The sequence below is a fragment of the Rhinatrema bivittatum genome, chromosome 6 (assembly GCF_901001135.1).
Source record: "Rhinatrema bivittatum chromosome 6, aRhiBiv1.1, whole genome shotgun sequence".
Classification (NCBI taxonomy): domain Eukaryota; kingdom Metazoa; phylum Chordata; class Amphibia; order Gymnophiona; family Rhinatrematidae; genus Rhinatrema; species Rhinatrema bivittatum.
In genome coordinates, this window is record NC_042620.1 from 287,099,295 (window position 1) to 287,119,107 (window position 19,813).

Genomic DNA, 19,813 nt, shown 5'->3' on the forward strand with positions numbered 1-19,813 from the left:
TCCCTGTTTTTACGAGGAATGGACCAAAGTAACGATGGACCAGTGGGTCCTTACCGTGATAAGAGACGGCTATGCTTTAGATTTTGCACAGTGTCCTCGGGACTGATTTCTACTTTCTCCCTGCGGTTACGAAACCAAAAGAAGAGCAATGCAGGACACTTTACAATAGGGATGTGAATCGTGTTTCTGACTCTTGAAAATATTGTATGATATTTTCAAAATCATCAGAAATTGGGGGCTCCTCGAAACTGATAGGAAAACCCCACAAAATTGTTCGTGGGGTTCTCTTATCGTTTTGGGAGGAGGGTGGGAAAAACGGCACACTAAAACAATCCCTAAACCCACCCTGACCCTTTAAAACCACTCCCTTAGCTTGTCCCACCCTCCCAATCCCCCCCAAAAACGTTTTAAAATTACGTGGTGGTCCCCAGAGCGATCTCCCGCTGTCGGCTGCCACTAATAAAAAAAAAAAAAATGGCGCTGATATCCCTTTGCCCTTACCAATGTGACAGGGTATCCATGCCATTGGCCAGCCCCTGTCACATGGTAGGAGCACTGGATGTCCCGCTCCATTTTTAAAGATGGCGCAGGCCGTAATGGATGGCTGGCGCCATCTTTAAAAATGGTGCTGGCCATAATGGAAGGCAGCCGATGGCTCGATAGCGAGAGATCGCTCCCGGGACCACCAGGTAATTTTAAAAATGTTTTGGGGGGGTCGGGAGGGTGGGACAAGCTAAGGGAGCAGTTTTAAAGGGTCAGAGTGGGTTTTTTGTTTATCGGCTTGGGCACAGCAGATTTAAAAAAAAAAAAACCCCAAAAAAAACCGATGGGACCGAACAAAAAAAAATCAACGATGTGAATCGGAACTGGAAAAAAGAGGGATTTTTCGGTCCATTCTGGATCTTAAGAGTGTAAACAGATATCTCCGGGTTTCCCGGTTTTGCATGGAGACACTTCGGTCTGTCATTGCCTCTGTTTGCAAGGGAGAGTTTAGAGCATCCTTAGACCTCACAGAAGCGTATCTTCACATAGGCATTTGGTCAGACCACCAGAGGTTTCTTCGGTTTTCAGTTCCGGGCTCTACCCTTCGGTCTGGCTACAGCACCCAAGACATTCACCAAGATGATGGTGGTGGTGGCAACCCATCTCCACAGAGAGGGATTACTGGTGCATCCTTACTTGGACGATTGGCTGATCCATGCGAAGTCAAAAGTGCTTGCCCAGGAGGCAATTCAGAAAGTACTTCAGCTCCTGCAATCCCTAGGCTGGGTGGTCAATCTCGCCAAGAGCCGACTGGAGCCCACTCAGTCGTTGGAATATTTGGGTGCTCTTTTCGACACTCAGCAAGGCAGTTTTTCTTACCATGGAAAGCAACTCTAAGCTGCAAGTCCAAGTTCGAGGTTTCATGCTCAAGCACCCACCCAGTCAGAGATTATTTACAGGTTCTTGGGTCAATGACTTCAACATTAGAACTGGTACCTTGGGCCTTTGTTCATATGAGACCTTTACAGTCCGCATTACTTTCCTGATGGAACCCAGTCTCTGACCTTTTTCATCTACCTTTACCACTTACAGAGACAGAATGAGCCAGTCTCAATTGGTGGTTAGTGACGGACAATTTAACCCATGGAGTTCCCCTGGAGTTGCCCCACTGGACAGTGGTCACCACAGATGCCAGTCTCTCAGGTTGGGGTGCAGTATGCCAAGGAAAATCAGTGCAGGGACTTTGGTCCCCTGTTGAATAGCTCTATTCAATCAATCGACTGGAAACTAGGGTGGTATGGTTAGCATTACAAGCATTCCATCCTCTCCTCCAGGGCAAGTTTGTCAGAATTCTGACAATACGACCATGGTGGTGTACATCAATCACCAAGGAGGAACTAGAAGTCAACCAGTGGCAATAGAAGCTCGCCAATTGATTAGCTGGGCAGAGCTAAACTTGGTAAGCATAGCAGCATCTCATATCGCCGGCATGGACAATGTGCAGGCAGACTTTCTCAGTCATCACCATATAGATCCCGGAGAATGGGAGCTGGCAGAGACCACCTTTTAACTCATATGCAATGCATGGGGCACAACCAGCATGGACCTGATGGCAACTTTTCGGAATTCCAAAGCACCGAGGTTCTACACTCGTCGCAGAGAGATGGCAGCAGAAGGGGTAGATGCCCTAGTGTTGCCTTGGCCCACTGAGGTTCTGCTGTATGTCTTCTCACCTTGGCCATTGATCAGCAAAGTGCTCTGGCAGGTAGAAATCCATCCAATGGAGGTCTTTCTGATAGCTTCAGAATGGTCGAGACGTCCCTGGTTTGTGGATCTTCTCAATCTCGCGGTGGATGGTCCTCTGCGGTTTCCATTCTTCCAGATCTGCATCAAGGGCCTGTTTGGAGGACGTCGATCGCTTCTGTTTAGCAGCATGGCTATTGAAAGGCAGAGATAAACTTGCAAAGGCTATTCTCCGGCTGTGGTAGCTACACTTCTCCGATCACATAAGACTTCTACCAATCTCTCATGTTAGAGTATGGAAAGTTTTTAGTCTTGATTTTTGGACCATGAGGTTGCACCTAGCTGGGCCTCGGTGTCAGATATTCTGTGTTTTTTTTCTTTTTTTTTTTTTTTTTTTTACAATCCGGTCTTTCTAAAGGGTTGTCATGTAGTTCTCTCAGAGTGCAGGTTGCAGCACTTTGTTGTTGACGTGGTTCCATCCAGGGTGTAGCATTAGCGGCACATCTGGATGTAGTTTGATTTCTTAAGGGAGCAAAACACTTGCGTCCTCCGCTTCGGCAGGACCCAAGTGTTTTGGCGGATTTACCTATCGGGGCTTCGGGCATGCCCCGGTGGGCCGGTCAGGTCAGTCATGTGACTGGTGTTGATCGCAGCGAGTCCCCATGCCTGCAGAGCCGCTGTGATCACTATCAGGCACGCAGCACAGAACGGAAGCCTCTCTGCTCACTTCATTACATTTGCTTTTTGTGCAGCTGGAGCTGCGTTTCCACCTTTGTCTCCCCTCCCTGCAGCCCTGGCTACAGGGGCCTGCCTTTGTTATGCAATTAACCTCCCTCCTTCCCTCAGCACCATGGTGGCAGGAAACACCCTCTCTTCACATCTCAGCTGCAGGAAGCCTCTCCTTAATCTCTGCTGGGGAGCCTTTCTTTGCCCAGGTATTTTCAACATTAGACCCCAGAACTTACTTTTAACTCTTAAGATGCTTCTTTGCTCAAAGCCCCTTTCTTGAATCTGGGCAGCCAAAACAGCAGATTTCAGCCCAGAAGCAGTAGTTTCAGTACTCCCCCATGGAAGTGAGGCCCTGCCAGCAAAGAAAAGTGCTGGGACTGGAGGCCGCTGCAAGGAAAAACTGCTGGGAGGAAGGCCAGGCCCTGACAAGAAAAAATAGTGCTGGGACTTGGGCTGCTCCAAAGAAGAGTCGTTGGTAAGAAAGCCAGGCCCCAGTCCCACCCCCCAGCGATAAGACAACTGAGTTAAGGAAGAAGGGAAGGGACAGGATGAGAGGAAGCGAGGAGAAGGTTGAGAGAATGAGTGGAGTGAATGAGAAAGGGAAAGATTGCAGAAGGTATGGAATTTGAGGCTTAAATGAAAAGAGGGGAGAGATGGGAGGGAAAGGTGGGAAGGAAGTGAATGTGTAGGAGGGGAACATGAGGGGAGTGGAGGGAGAGAACACAAAGAAGATGGGTGGTAGCAAGGCGCTCTCCTCCCCCCAGCAGAAAGACAACCTAAGAAGAAGAATATTGGATGTGTGTGGTGGGGGTGGGGAAGGAAAGGTGGTGTTTGTGTGAGTAGGGAGGACAGAATTAGGCCTGGCATGGAAGAGAGGGAGAGACCTGGTAGGGAGGGGGCATCACAGCCAAAGGAAGAAGGGACGGGGGAGAGAGGGAGAGAGGGAGGGCTGGCAGCCAAATAAATCTGTCCAGCTGGTAGAAGGTGAGAGAGAGATAAGCCTGGTGAGGCAACATTGTGTGTGTGTATGAGAGGGAGTGCAGGAGAGAATGCAGGAGAGAGAGGGTGATAGTGCCTGAGGGAGAGCATGTACGTGAATAGGAGGGAGTGCATAAGAGAGAGAGCATGTATGTGATTAGGAGAGGGAGGGCGTGCATAAGAGAGCATGCATGTAAGAGTGAGAGAGGTGCAATTATGACAGAACATGTCCATGTTAGAGTGTGTGCCTGTGAGAGAGAGGAGCTAGTTTGTGGGTCTCTCCCCCCCACAAGTTGCACTACATACAGTGTCTGTCTTGTTGCAGTTTCCTTTATTCTGTATTTGGGACCATGGATTTTATAACATGTGTGTGCCGGGTAGCCTTTTTTTTTAAGTTTTAAGGGGTGTGTGCATATATATATAAATTATATTGTATGTGTAATTGGGTACCCATGGGCCAGTATGGAGAAAAATCCACCAAGCCACTATTTTCCCCCAATCCGCCCCGGTCCTTATCCGTCGTGGAGTTTGAATTTAGTCCTCACTGCCCTTTGCTCGGCGCCTTTTGAGCCTTTGAAGAGAGAGACTCTAAAAGATCTAGCCTTAAAGTTGATTTTTCTGGTGGTCATTATTTCAGCTTGTAGGGTGTCAAAACCCCAGGCGCTTTCCTGTAGGGAACCCTTTTTGCGGATTTCAGACTCGGGCAGTTCATCTTTCTTGCCGAAAGTGGTTTCCTCTTTTCATGTTAACCAATCGGTGGAGCTGCCAGCCTTCACGGACTTAAACCATTCGGATCCTTTGGATAGTGACTTGCAGAAGCTTGACATTTGCAGGGCTTTGCTGCGTTACCTTGAGGTTACCAATGAGTTTTGTGTGACTGACCATCTTTTTGTGCTGTGGAGCGGTCCTAAACGAGGACAGCAGGCGTCCAAAGCTACTATAGCTCATTGGCTAAAGGAGGCTATTAGATCGGCCTTTCTCCTTTGTGGTAGATCCCTTCCTATGGATCTGCATGCCCACTCTACTCATTCACAAGCGGCATCTTGGGCAGAGTGTCAGATGGTATCACCGCAGGAAATATGCAGGGCGGCTACGTGGAAATACTTTTGCAAGACATTACAGATTGGATGTCCAGGCTCCAGTTTCAGGAGGATTTGGAGAGGGAGTGCTTTGAGCGGGCCTCTCCGGATCCCATCCCAGGAGTCTGGACTGATCCGGGTACGTACAGGGAAAGGAAAATTAGTTTCTTACCTGATAATTTTTGTTCCTGTAGTACCACGGATCAGTCCAGAGTCCCACCCGTCTGAGGCAAGGAAGAGCGGGAGAGTCCGCTCAGTTCTTATCTATTTTGTTATTTCAGATTGACAGATTTTTAATGTTTTTTGTTCTCAAGTGGTTTTTCAAGGTTCAGGTCCCAGGAGGGTTCAGTGGACCAGTTTGTTTCTTTTATTATATACAGTTATGGTTTTGAGAGTTCCATTCTGCTTTGACATTAAATAATACTGCTGGACTGTAGGTGGCACCATTCTATTTATAGGCGGAGCATTGTATGGTAACTGCTCTGTCTCCATCTGCTGGGGGGGGGAGGAACCTAGGAGTCTGGACTGATCCATGGTACTACAGGAACAAAAATTATCAGGTAAGAAACTAATTTTCCTTTAGGGGTGCAAGCTGTGTTTTTAAAGATCAGATAATTAATACTTTGTGTCTCACTTTATTTCATTTTGCCCTCAGGTTTATCTGTGTCCTTCATTGTGTTTCAACTTTTTCTTACTTGTATAATGGGGATAACTTTGCTGACAGCTATTATACTAGTAGGATTTCCTGCTCGATTGGAATTATTTAAATCCAGACAAAGTAAGGTTTTTTTTTTACTTTTTTAAAGAAAAGTTTATTGTCTTCTTGATCAACAGATGTTTAACCTGGTTCCTGTAGAGTTGGTATAAATATCCACCTTTCTTTCCTCTAGCATTAGGCATGATCTTGAGAAGGCTGTCTACTAGATGAATAAATGCTCTAAGGTATTCCTTTTGTAAAACGGCAAGAATCAGATTAAAAAAAAAATGGACGACAAAACTGAAGTTTGTAGCAAGACACTGCCCCCATATTTCCCCTCCCTCCTGCCTACCCACCCTGAATCGCGGATGAAGACTTGTCTATAACACAGGACCCATGTACTACTTAGGGAGCTCATGATCAGTTATTGGCTCAGTAGATTAATGACAGTTGTACAATAGTTTCTGTGGATCATTCTGAGACAGAAGATGGGGGAAGCTTATAAAAGAAAAAAAAATGGGGGAATAAAAGTGTTTTCTCCTAAGGCTAGAAGTGGAACACAACCCTCCCCCCGAACATTTTCCATCTCCAGGCCTTCACATTTCTAGATCTGAATCTCAGCCCAGTCCTACCTTACACACATTTTGCAGAAAAGTTTAATAGGTTTCTGGATGACAAATCACCTTTGTTTTTAAAATATCTACTTCCAACACATCTGAAGGCAACACATGACTGCCTGAAAAGTTTTATTAAGCATCTCTAACACTGCAAAAGTTGAGGTTAGTAACTAGTTTGGAAGAAAACACAATATTTTGTCCATTTTAGCTTTTTCCTATTGACCTTTTGGATGGTTTTTAATCTATTGATTCAAGATGTGCAAGAAAACAAATTTCCTCAGCACTCGGGCAAGCCAGCCCGTACGAGTGGATTATGCACCTCTACCAGCAGATGGAAATGGAATAAAGCTGATGTCAGGGATATATAACCCTGCCCCAACATCAGCCCATGAGTATTCTCCACCTCCAGCAGATGGTGGACATACATCTCCCTTTGGGGGGATTGCTTGTTTAAAAAAAAAAAAAAGAGAAGAAATAGATTTCAGTGCACCGCTTGAACTCTTGAGGTGACATCTGTTTTGATCCCTCTCTCACTTGATCATTTTAAGTCTGGCAGCTTGGCAAGCGTACAGCAAAAAAATAAAATAAATAAAAAGCAGATTGAAGACAGCCAGTAGGGTGCCATGAGGTGCTCAGCAGTGAAGGCTAGCTCCAAGGGCCATTCCCATCTGAGGGAGCACCTCGGCCCCAGCCGGCCCCCGAATAGACCCAGATTACTGGCTTTTGACTGGAGGTGAGGGAGCGCTGGCCAGAAAGACTCACCCTTGAAGCAAGAGCCCCCAGTGGGAGGCAGACGACTTTACTTAGCCCACCACTAGTCGGCCATCCCTTTGAACCACTGGGTCCTTACCCCCTGGCAGACTATGGTATCTGCTCAATTTCAGGAAGATCCCAGAGGACACCCCCCCCCCCCCCCCCTGCCATGTCCATCCTGGGGTTCATCCACCCAGCAAGTGGAGAGCTCTTTGGATAGAGCTTTCCACCCTTCTCTCAGCAGGAGTAGTAAAGCCCATTCCTCCTCCTCCTCAGCAGGGCCAAGGGCTCTATTCAAGACATTTCCTCATACCAAAGAGGACCCATTGATCTCAGGGCATTGAACAAGTTTTTCAAAAGAGAAAAGTTCAAGATTGTTTCTATGGGCACTCTTCCCTTCCTCAAAAGACTGGCTCTGCTCTCTTGATCTCAAGGACACATTTGCCCACATTGCTATCTTCCCCGGGCACAGAAAGTACCTGCGCTTTGTGGTGGTGGGGGAGGGGGGGGCAGGCAAGGCTCACTACCAGTATAGGGTGCTGCCTTTAGGTTTGGCCTCTGCTCCTCGAGTCTTCACCAAGTGTTTGGCAGTTGTAGCAGTGTACCCCGTGCAGTGCACATCTTCCCCTACCTAGAAAACTGGCTAGTCAAAAGAGACTCCCGCACAGGGGCATTAGACGCTTTGGCCCTGACTATGCAGGCCCTGTGAACTTTGGGTTTTGTCATCAACTACCCAAAATCTCACCTCCTGCCTGGCTTCCCAACTGGTCTTCATAGCAGCCAAGCTGGACACAGTTCAGGCTAGGCATTCTTTCCCTGTGATTGGGCCCTGGCCCTTGCTTTGCTGGCAGGCTGTGAGTTTGCGCCTTCTGCTTTGCTTGCTGGGCCATATGGTGTCCTCTGTTCATGTTATCCCAATAGCCTGCCTTTGCATGTGCAATGCACAGTGGATGTTGCAGTTGCAATGGTAGCAGGCATCCCAGGAGCTCGAGTGGTTTGTCTTCGTCATGCAGCCTCTGAGGATCTCGTGTCCTGGTAGGGGAACCTCTAATTTGGAGCAAGGGATTTCTTTCCAGGCCAGCCCACCTCAGGTATTGCTAACCACCGATGCCTTTCCTCAGGGCTAGGGAGCCCATGTGGATGGCATCCACATGCAAGGTCACTGGACTGCTCAGGAAGCTCTTTGCCAGATGAATCGCTCAAAGCTCTAGGAAGTTTATGCTCGCTAGGCATTTCGGGACTGATTATCCAAGAAGACAGTCCTGCTTCGGATGGACAATCGAGGCGTGATGTGGAATATCAACGAGCAAGGAGGCATGGGGTTGTTCCTCCTCTGTCAGGAGGCAGTACAGATCTGTCCTGGGCTCTGTCGCAGTGGATTTCTCTATGAGCGACGTACCTTCCAGGGATTTTGAATGTTTGCAAACCGCCTGAGCTGCTCTTTTCAGCCACATGAGTGGTCCATGAATCCAAAGGTGGCCCAGATTTTTCACTGGTGGAGAACCCCAGATGTGGACCTCTTTGCCACCCCGTACAGCTACAAGGTGAGCAATTTTTGTTCCCTCTTTGCAAGGGGGCGGCTGACCAGCCTTCAATTCCTTCACCCTTCGCTGAGGGAAGGATCTCTTCTGTGCATACCCCCCTCTGCCACTCCTTCTGAAAATCCTCCTTAAACTTCAGCAGGACGGAGGAATCATGATCCTCATGGCACCCTACTGGCCGAGGAGTTCTGGTTCCCTCTCCTTCGGGATCTGTCCATGAGGGATCCCATCAGATTGGGGCCCGCACCTGATCTGATAACTCAGAACCAGGGCACCCTGCACCATCTGAACCTCTGGCTGCTAGCCTTGATGGCTTGGATGTTGAGTGTCTATCCTTCAGCCTCTGGGTCTTTCAGAATCCATCTCCTAGTTGCTGGTGGCTTCCAGAAAGCCTTCAAACAGGAAGTCTTACAGGTTGAAATGGAAGAGATTTTTCACCTGGCTTATGGGGCATGGCTTACATCCATTCACCTGCCCTCTTCCCAGGCTCTTGGACTATTTGTGGCATCTTTCCGAGTCTGGGCTTAAGACCACCTTGGTCAGGGTTCATCTCAGTGCATCTAGTGCATATCATTGGGTTGTCTCTGGCGTAACCATATTGGTCCAGCCTGTAGTTGGTTGCTTTGAGGGGCCTGCTTCAACTAAAGCCCCCTCTTCAGCCCCCTATTGTGTCCTGGGATCTCAACATTGTCCTGGTGCAGCTCACGTGTCCTTCCTTTGAGTCCTTACGCTCCTGTGACCCGCAGTTCCTCACCTGGAAGGTGATATTCCTAGTGGCAATCCCTTCGGCTCATAGTTAGTGAGCTTCGGGCCTTGTTTACGTACCTGCCATACACAAAGTTCTTTCATGATTGTGTGGTCCTGCGTATGCACCCCAAATTTCTGCCTAAGGTTGTGACTGGTTTTCACATCAATCAGTCCAATGTTTTGCCCACCTTTTCCCCGAGGCCTCATTCCCATCCAGGAGAGCAGGCTCTGCATATGTTGGACTGCAAGTGGGCCCTGGCCTTTTGTTTGCCTGTACCCTGCTGTGCTTTCCAATCTACTCAGCTCTTTGTATCTTTCGACAACAACAGGCTGGAAGCAGTGGTGGGTAAGCAGACTAACTGGTTGGTGGACTGTATCGCCTTCTACTATGCTCAAGCAGGCCTTCAGCTTAGAGGCCGAATCAAAGCTCACTCTGTGAGGGCCATGGCAACATCTGTAGCCTACCTGTGGGCAATGCCCATTGCCAACATTTGTCCTGCACACGTTCACTGCCCATTACTGTTTAGACAAAGACAGTCAACAGGACACTGCCTTCGGTCAGTCAGTCTTGCGCAATCTCTTCCAGGTTTAAACCCAACTCTTCCTACCTGTGACTCCTGACTGGACCAGGTTGTCCCCCTGCTGACCAACAGCACTGCAAATGTTTATACCCATGGCACCTTGTTTGGTAGCTGTTGACATTGCTTGTACTCTGGAGCAGCCTGGAGCTTGGTATTCACCCATCTGCGAGGACTATCATCCTGCCTATCCTAGGAGAAAGCGCAGTTGCTTACCTGTAACAGGTGTTCTGCTAGAACAGCAGGATGTTAGTCCTCAGGAAATCCACTCACCACACCATGGAGTTGGGATTTTTCTGCATTTTATTTTCTTTTTTTCACTCATACTTCTGTCTGTTAAGAGACTGAAGGGAGACCTCACTTTGATGCATGGATACTGGCATGCTGGGCAAGCTCAGTGTGCTAGTCAAAGCTTCTAGAAACTTTGACATAAGCTTTTCCGTGCTGGGCTTCATCTGATGTCAGCCTTCTGTGAGGACTAAGATCCTGCTGTTCTAGGAGAACACTTGTTACAGGCGAGCAACTGCACTTTCTCCCTACTTTTCCGCCATCCACCTTTTTGGTGTCTAATTTAAGAGCCTAGCAAAAATAGGCTTCTCAGTTAAGTGCTCAGATAGGGAATGTTTTTAATTTGTCACATCTAGGTGGCCTAGATCTTTTGAATATTGGCTTTTTTTTTTCCTTTAACTCAGATGGGAGGAAAGTTAAGCTTAACTATTTATCAGGCTGGTAATCAGCCTAACTGAACACTTAGAGATTGTCTGCTTTTATTGGACTCATTGAGCCTTCCTATGAACGTAACATGACTTTTCTGGAGTTGCTGCACAGCTCTTTGGTGGTCAGACTGTTGCCTTTTGGCTGTTCTAGGGCTCTCTGGAGTCTGAACCTACCTTTCTGTGTCATTTCCAGAGCCTTAGGCTGCCTCTTGTGTCCCTCTGAAGATCCCCAGATCTTTAGGATGTCTTTCTATGGCCTCCCTGTGGTTTTCTTCCACCTTTCTCTGGCTCTTCTTAATATCTGTGAGCTCTTCCTTCCCTGAACTGTACTTCACTTGAAGGTGCATTGTTAGAGAATGACCATCTTCATTCATGCCTGAGGTTTTGTGGAAGGTTTCTTGGTGAAGCTGCACTGCATTGGCCCACCATGACAGCAAGAATGGAGGTCTAGGTGATCAGAATGGTAAGTGATCTCAGGTAAGGAATTGTCTATGGGTGGCACACATTTGTATGGAGAATAGGATGATTTAATGTCCTTTTGAAGGTTCAAGACCCAGATTGGGTATACTAAAGTTTAGTTTAAACTTCAGAGACTGTGGTTTTTGAGTTTTGCATGCTTGTATGTGTGTGCTTAAGGTGTTTGATAGAAATCAGAGAAAGCAAGTTTTGGCATGGAAAAATGTGGGCGAGAACCATCCTCTTTGCCAGATATGCGATGGAGACCTGCCAGATTTGTTTCACTACATAGATTAGCTAAATAAAAATTAGTGCTTCATTCTGTACTTGAGAACAGTGGGAACTGTCCTTCTGCAGTTCTTGCGGGATTTGTCACTACCTCTCTTGCCATTGTCTTTCCATTCCCCCACTAGAATTTTTTTTTTTCCATCACCACCTGTGTAAAGTATGCTGGTAAATGTTGCTAATCCTTTCTAGTGATCGCTTCTTTAAGCAGTCTGTCATCAAAACTGGCCATCTGTTGCAGCAGACTTGGGTGGTAAGTTATATTTGTCTTATGTTTTCCCATGAGTAAGTCACTGAATTGGATCTTTTGGACTTGCCTAGGTTTTTGCATCATCTTGGATTCAGCTGCCCCTGTTGGAGCGATAATAGTTATACTATTTTCCATCTTCCTGATAGAAAGCATACACTATCTTCAGGGTAAGTCATGATTTTACAGCATTTGCATGCCTGCATTACTTGTATTCTATAAATTCACACCCTCTGGGAGTTTTCTCATTTTATGGGCGAGTTCATGGCTGGCAGAGATCACATGGCTAGTAGGTATATATTGTTACTTATACTAGCAACCAGTTCTATATTTTTAAGTATATTTTTATTAAAATAAAACTTGCCTTGAGTTGTGGAGCTCAGTGCAGATATTTGCTATTCTCCCAGGACAAGCAAGATGGTAGTCCTCACAGATGGGTGACATCATCAAATGGAGCCCAGTATGGAATATTTTTGTCAGTTTTTCTAGATACTTTCTTGATACTATACCAATTCTGGGTGGTTTGGAGGAGGAGGATGCGGCTCCATACCTTCCCCCACGGCCCATCGAGGCCATCAATGTCCGCGCAACCAATAATGAGGCCCATTGACAGGCCATAGATGCCAATTCTCCGGGACCCAGGGTTTGGCCTTCCTCCTTAGCCCAAAAAGGTTGCTGCTGAGGAGGAAGCCCCCTTGTTGCCCCATGGGTCAGGATTCCTCTGAGCTTTCCTCGCCAGCCTCAGATGACCTTCCATCTGAGCCTTCACCTCCAGACGAGAGGTGCCGCTTGCCCCCAGAGGACCTATCCTTTGCCGGTTTTGCTCGGGCGATGGCAGAGGCCATACCCTTTCAGATGCTGACCGAAGAGGATGCTGGCCATAAAATATTAGAAGTCCTCCAATTTGACGTCCCGAAGGAGGTGGTAGCTGTCCCAGTACACAAGCCTCCTTGAGCTCCTCCGCTTGTTATGGGAGCACCCAGGCTCTGTCACTCCAGTGAACCAGAAGATGGATGCTATTTATTTGGTGCAACAGGCCCTGGCCTTCCAGAAAAGCCAACTCCCGCACCAATCTGTGGTAGTAGTCTTTTCTGAAGAAGGCCAAAAGGGCTTGTGCTTCCTCCTCTGCCCTCAGGGGAAGGACCAAAGAGCTTTGGATGCCCTAGACCGCACAGTCTTCCAGGGGGGGCAATGCTTATTGCCTGAATAGCGGTGTATCAGTTGTACATGAACCAGTACAACTGTAATCTCTGGAAGCAAATCCAGGAGCTCAGTGACGGTCTCCCACAGCAAGTCCAAGACCGCTTGGAATCTGTAGCGCAGAAGGGGTTTGAGGATGGCAAACACGATGTGTGGACGGCCTACGACTCTTTTGAAATGGCAGCAAGGGTGTCGGCGGCTGGTATTAGTGCCCGGCGGCCTGACTTAAGGCCTCCAACCTCCGCCCTGAAGTCCAGGAGAAGCTGGCTGACCTCCTGTGCACAGGAGAGAACCTATTTTTAGACAAGGTCCGGGATGTGGTGGCCAAGCTAAAGGACCACCATGAAACCCTAAGACAACTGTCTGACAGCATCTCTGACCCTTCCTCAGCAGCCCGTTGGGCATGTCGAGACCCCAAAAAAACATTTTTATAGGCGACGGAGATACTATCCTCCAGCCTCGCAAGCTTGTACGGCCCAGGCTACCCCTAAGAGTCATCCATGCTTCAACCCAGCCCTGCTGCGGTATTTTGACTGGCACAGAGAGCCGCAGCTTAATCCCAGTGCCCGCAGGTCCCAACCCACCAATCGGGGGCCGGCTATGCCTGTTGGCAAACCGCTGGACCCCCATCACCTCTGACCATTGGGTGTTAACCATTATGAAAAGGGGCTACCGCCTAAATCTTCTCAGCATTTTGCCAGACTCCCCTACCTCACCGGGGTGGGGCCTAGTGGAGCATGCGACGACCCTTGAGTTAGAACTCTCGGCCCTGTTGCAAGCAAAAGCTGTTGAGCAGTTTCCCCATGCCCAACAAGGCAGGAGTTCTACTCCAACTATTTTCTCATTCCATAGAGAACAGGTAGACTCTGTCTCATCCTCTACCTCTAAGCCTTAAACAAGTTCCTGAGGAGAGAGCAGTTCAAGATGGTCTCATTGGGCAACTTAAGCCCACTTCTCCATCAGGCAAATTGGCTCTGTTCTCTCTATTTGCAGGATGCCTATGCACACTACCATATTTCCACCTCATCAGAAACTTCTGCACTTCACGGTAGGCCAGTGGCATTTTTAATACAGGATTCTGCCCTTCAGCCTTGCCTCCACACCCCGGGTCTTCACCAAGTGCTTGGCAGTGGTGGGACCACATCTGCATCACAAGGGGGTGCATGTTTTCCCATATCTAGACTGGCTCAGCAGGAGTTCCTTAAAGGAGGGAGCCCTTAGGGCCTTGCAATCAATAGTCGAAGCACTCCAGTTGCTTGGGTTTCTCATCAATTATCCAAAATCCCAGCTGATGCCATCCCATGGCTCAGCTTCTTTGGAGCAGACCTAGACACCATAGGGACCAGGGCATTCCTCCCCAGCAATCGGGTGGCAACCCTGACGGAGCTTGACTGCTCTCTTCGTTGCTGATTGACAGCCTCTGCCTGCCTCTTTTTTGCGACTGCTCAGTCACATGGCGGCGTCAGTGCACGTCATGCTGGTGGCTCACCTAGCCATGATAACTCATTGGACCTCGTCTTCCCAGTGGAGTCAAGCTTCTCAAGACCTCTCTGTACAGGTCCAGATCACCATGCCACTCCAGGACTCCCTGGCCTGGTGGGCAAAGGAAACCAACCTGAGCCTGGGGCTTCCATTTCAGCCCCCTCCTGCTCAGGTGATACTTACCACCGATGCCTCCAATATCGGTTAGGGTGCATATGTGGATGGCCTCTGCACTCAGGGCGTGTGGTCAAAGGCTAAAGCAAGATACTAGATAAACTTCCTGGAACTAATGCTGTATGCCCCCTGTGTTCCAAGGCCACCTGTCCCACAAGGTTGTCCTAATACAGATGGAGAACCAAGTGGCCATGTGGTACATAAGCAAACAGGGGGACACAGGCTCCTATCTTCTCTGTCAGGAAGCAGTGCAGATTTGGGCCTGGGCCCTATCACGAGTCATACTTCTGCAAGTAGTATACCTAGCAGGAACAGAGAATGTAGTGGCAGACCGACTTCAGTCTGATGTTCCACTCTCACAAGTGGTCCCTCAACCCCTCCATAGCAGAAAAGATCTTCCGCAGGTGGGGTCGGCCGGACGTGGATCTATTCACGTCCCCGCAGAACCACAGAGTCACTTCTGCTCCCTGCGCAGGGAGGATGGGGAGATCCTGTCCAATTGGCTGGCGGGCTGTATCTCTTTCTGCTATGAGCAAGCGGGCCTTCTGCTCGGAGGCCGAGTAAAGGCACACTCACTGAGGGCCATGGCAGCGTTGGTGGCCCACTTCCATGCAGTTCCTATAGCTGAAATCTGTAAGGCCCACGACATGGAGTTCCAGCCACACGTTTGTAGCCCACTACTGCCTGGGCAAGGATGGTCGACAGGACAGTGTCTTCGGCCAGTCTGTCCTCCGTAACTTGTTCAAAGTGTGAGAGCCCAACTCTCCCTGCCTATGGCCCAGTATGTGGTTCAGACTGCTGTAGGCACAACAGGGGTGCCTACAGCACCCCTGTTGTGCCTGTTACACATTATTGGGTGTCTGGCTCTATATTTTCTGGGAGCAGCCTGCAGCTTGGTATTCACCCATCTGTGAGGACTACCATCCTGCTTTCCTGGGAGAAAGTTGCTTATCTGTAACAGTCGTACTCCCAGGACAGCAGGATGTTAGTCTTCAAGAAGACCCACCCGCCATCCCATGGAGTTGGGTTCATTTGCGTTTTGTTTTATTTTTTGCTAGTCTTTTATGCTTTGTAACAAGACTGAAAGGGGATCCCACGGGGATAGTGGCATGCTCAAACTTTGACAAAAGTATTCCATGCTAGGTTCCATCTGATGTCACCCATCTGTGAGGATTAACATCCTGCTGTCCTGGGAGAACACCTGTTACAGGCAAGCAACTCTGCTGTCATGCCATAATGGTCTCTAGAATTGAGACTAATCCCCACCAGGAAAGGTGATACAAGACTCCTGGCCTCCTCAATAGCTGCTCCAGATAATAGTAAGCCTCTTGATGGCTCTAGTCCTTTATTGCTATTGATGTAATAAAAGAGCTATTACAAATTTAAAGTATGCATACTGCCAAATTAGATAATAAACTGTGCAATAATGTTTCTTGCAGGATGGTAGTCCTCACATTTATTTTTTATTTTATTTAGGTTTTTTATACACCGGCATTCATGATACAATCACATCATGCTGGTTTACAGTTGAACAGGGTGCAAAATAAACTTCAAACTAGACTATGGTGCGTAGAAAGCAGTTACAAATAACAAGGAAGATAGAACTGGGAGGGGAGAGAAAAATAAAAGGACAGGATAACGTCAGCTAAAGATAATTATGCATCGTTGAGGCTAAAGTGCCTGTGTGGTATAGGTAGGAGAGAGAGATTAATTAGGGTCTGGGAATGCTTGCTTAAACAGCCAAGACTTAAGTCTTTTCCTGAAGGTTAGGAGGAAGGGCTCCTGTCTCACATATGGATGACATCACAGGATGGAGCCCAGTCACAGAACCCTTTTGTCAAAGTTTCTAGAACTTTGACTGGCACCTACTGGGCATGCCCAGGATGGCACTAACCCTGCCACCAGCAAGGGTCCCCCTTCAGTTTTCTTTTTTTCCGTGCAGCAGTAGCCACGCGGGTTAAGGAGCTCCACAGAGATTCCTGACAGGAATTTTCCTCATGGAATTACTACTTAATTTACTACCCCACAGGGGTCCCCCTATTTCATTTTTACATCTGCGGTGGTTCGGTAAGTTTTTTACCCGATTCCGGTCTATTCTCGTCGAGTTAGGCCCTCATGGCCTACTGGCCATCGACCGCACCGCGGCTAAAGTTTTTCAGAGGCCATGGTGTCGGGGTTCCGTCGATGCCCCGACTGCACTTGCACAATGTCCATTACTGACCCTCACAAGGTCTGTGTAATGTGTCTCGGGAGCGAGCATGAAGTCCTTACTTGCACCAAATGTGCCCTTATGACATCAAAAGGTCACAAGGCCAGAATGGAGAAAATGGAACTTCTCTTTAGGTCACAAACTCTGACGTCGTCCAAACCGACTCAGTCTACATCGCTCCAGTATCAGGCACCGGCCGGTGTCCATCCAGCATTGACGACTCCGCGGCCATAAACTCCCTCTGTTCCTCCTCAGGAAAAGGACCGGGGAGATCGTCGAGAAAAGCATAGACATAGACACTGTAGGTCTCAGACCATCGACGCAGGCAAGTCCTCGACGTCACTATCATCTGAACCGCCACCACCGAAGAAAGCCCGTCCAGAAAAGGCACCATCCCTATCTGGCTCCAGGTCACCGAGGCAGCCTTCACCAGGACTGGTGATAGGAGCCGCGATTCCACCTCCAATGGTGGTCCCTCCGGCTATGCCTCCGCCTCCTCCTCTGGCATCGGGGCTTCATGCTCCAGGTTTCCAAGAGGAGTTGGATCAAATGATTCAAGAGGCCATCTGCAGAACGATACAGGGCTTCAAGATTCCACCAGTGCCTATTCCTGAACCGGCTACCAACATGATTCCTATAGCGCTGGCACTGCTACTATCGAGGATGGAAGCATTGATTGCTGCCTTTCCACCGATGGATCCGGGGGCACCAATTAACCCGGTGCCCTCATCTCCAATCCCTCTTTCATCAGCAGAAGGAGAAACACCATTACTTCCTCCATTTGGAGTCCTACAGATGCCCCTGCCATAGATGTCACAGATTCCATCTTACTACCATTGGTACCACCGATGCGTCCATAGATGCCCTCTGTGCCACCATTGATACCACCGGTGACTCCCTCGATGCCTTTGGTACCCAGACCAGGGCCTTCAGGGATACCAACATTCCGTCCCTCGGAAGATCCCAGGGGTGCTGGTGATGACACCTATGATACCTGGACCGATGACTCTTCACAGGATACAGAGGACTTACCATCACCATCCTCTCCTACTGAAAATAGGATGCGTTTTCCTCCAGAGGACTTGACCTTTACCAATTTTGTAAAAGAAATGTCTGAACTGGTTCCATTCCAGCTTCAGACAGAACAGGATGACAGATACCGGATGATGGAACTTCTGCAATTTCTAGATGCTCCAAAAGAAATCACCTCTATCCCTATCCTTGATGTTCTGTTGGATCTTCTAAAGAGGAATTGGGAACACCCTAGTTCAGTGGCACCAGTCAACAGAAAAGCAGACACCACATACCTGGTACAGTCAACTCCAGGTTTTCAAAAAACCACCATTCTGTGGTTGAGTCAGCCCAAAAGAAGGCCCGACACTCCAAGCCTCACTCCTCTTTCCCTCCAGGAAAAGAGCAGAAGTTCCTGGATTCCATAGTTCGGTGTGTCTTTCACAGGTCCATGCTTATATCTCGCATTAGAACATAAGAACATGCCATACTGGGTCAGACCAAGGGTCCATCAAGCCCAGCATCCTGTTTCCAACCGTGGCCAATCCAGGCCATAAGAACCTGGCAAATACCCAAAAACTAAGTCTATTCCTTGTTACTGTTGCTAGTAATAGCAGTGGCTATTTTCTAAGTCAACTTAATAGCAGGTAATGGACTTCTCCTCCAAGAACTTATCCAATCCTTTGTTAAACATAGCTATACTAACTGCACTAACCACATCCTCTTACCAACTCTATATGACCCAGTACAACAGGGTCCTCCTTAAACAGATGCAAGACTCTGCTGAATCCTTACCTCAGCAATTTCAAGAGCAATTACATGCCCTGGCTCAAAAGATTAGATGCAGGCAAACATGAAATAAGATCAGCATATGACATTTTTAACACTGCTTCCCAGGGTATCAGTGACAGCTATTTCTGCGAGAAGGTGGGCCTGGCTAAAATCTTCAAACCTACATCCAGAGATCCAAGACAGACTATCAGATCTGCCTTGCACTGGTGACAATCTCTTTGGCGAACAGATACAACAAGCAGTGGCACAGCTCAAAGATCACCATGAGACTCTTCGCCAGCTCTCCTTGTTGCCTTCTGAATATCCTGCTAAACAACCATTCAGAAAAGATCCCAAAATGTCTTTCTATCGCCAAAAGAAATCTTATCAGCCACTGTCCAAAGGTCGCTCTGCTAAGCCTTACCAGAAAGGCCAGTCCAGACAACCTCACAGGCAAAAACCACAGACAATCCCTCAACCAGGTCCTGCATCTGGTTTTTGACTCTTTCCTAGAGAACAGCATTCAGCCTCCACTAATGCATGTACCAGTTGGAGGTTGAATTGTGCCACTCCAGCAACATCTGGCACACAATCACCTCAGACCAGTGGGTTCTTATCACTCAAGGTTATCATCTTAACTTTCTGACCATTCCACCGGACTCCCCACCTCGGCTGACATGGGGAACATCCGACAACTCACCACTTCTAGAACAGGAGGTTTCACTCCTTCAGTCCAGGGCAATAGAACCAGTACCCTACTCCCAACAGGGCCTCAGATTCTATTCTCTGTACTTTCTAATCCCAAAAAAGTTAGGTGGTGTTCACGTGATACTAGACCTTCGTGCCTTAAACAAGTACCTACAAAGAGAAAAGTTCAAGATGGTAACCTTGGGTTCCCTCCTTCCCCTTCTGCAAAGGGGAGACTGGCTTTGCGCTCTAGATTTCTAGGACGCTTACACTCACATTGCAATAACTCCATCTCATTGCAAATTTCTGCGATTCCTCGTAGGCCAAAAGCACTATCAATACTGAGTGCTTCTATTCGGCCTGGCATCTGCATTACGAGTCTTCAAGTGTCTCGTAGTTGTAGCAGTATTCCTCAGAACTCAAAGTATCTATGTCTACCCCTACCTCGATGATTGGTTAATCAGGGCTTCCACCCAGCAAGCTGCTCTGACGTCCCTACATCTCACCTTGCATACCCTGATCTCCCTAGGGTTTCTCATCAATTATCCAAAGTCCAGCTTGGTCCCATCACAAACCCTGTCGTTCATAGGAGCAGTCTTGGACACCCTCAAAGCAAAAGCATTTCTTCCT

At 48.2% G+C, this 19,813-nt stretch overlaps 1 protein-coding gene across 1 annotated transcript in view; it reads left to right on the forward strand.

The window, feature by feature from the left end:
* The window catches only part of LOC115094360, a 141,132-nt gene that overhangs the window by 82,454 nt on the left and 38,865 nt on the right, over nucleotides 1-19,813 (forward strand). Inside the window, exons 7-8 of the mRNA XM_029607334.1 lie at nucleotides 5,668-5,790; nucleotides 11,724-11,819. Of these exons, the coding sequence (XP_029463194.1) occupies nucleotides 5,668-5,790; nucleotides 11,724-11,819 (219 nt within the window). The remainder of the gene's footprint in view (nucleotides 1-5,667; nucleotides 5,791-11,723; nucleotides 11,820-19,813) is intronic.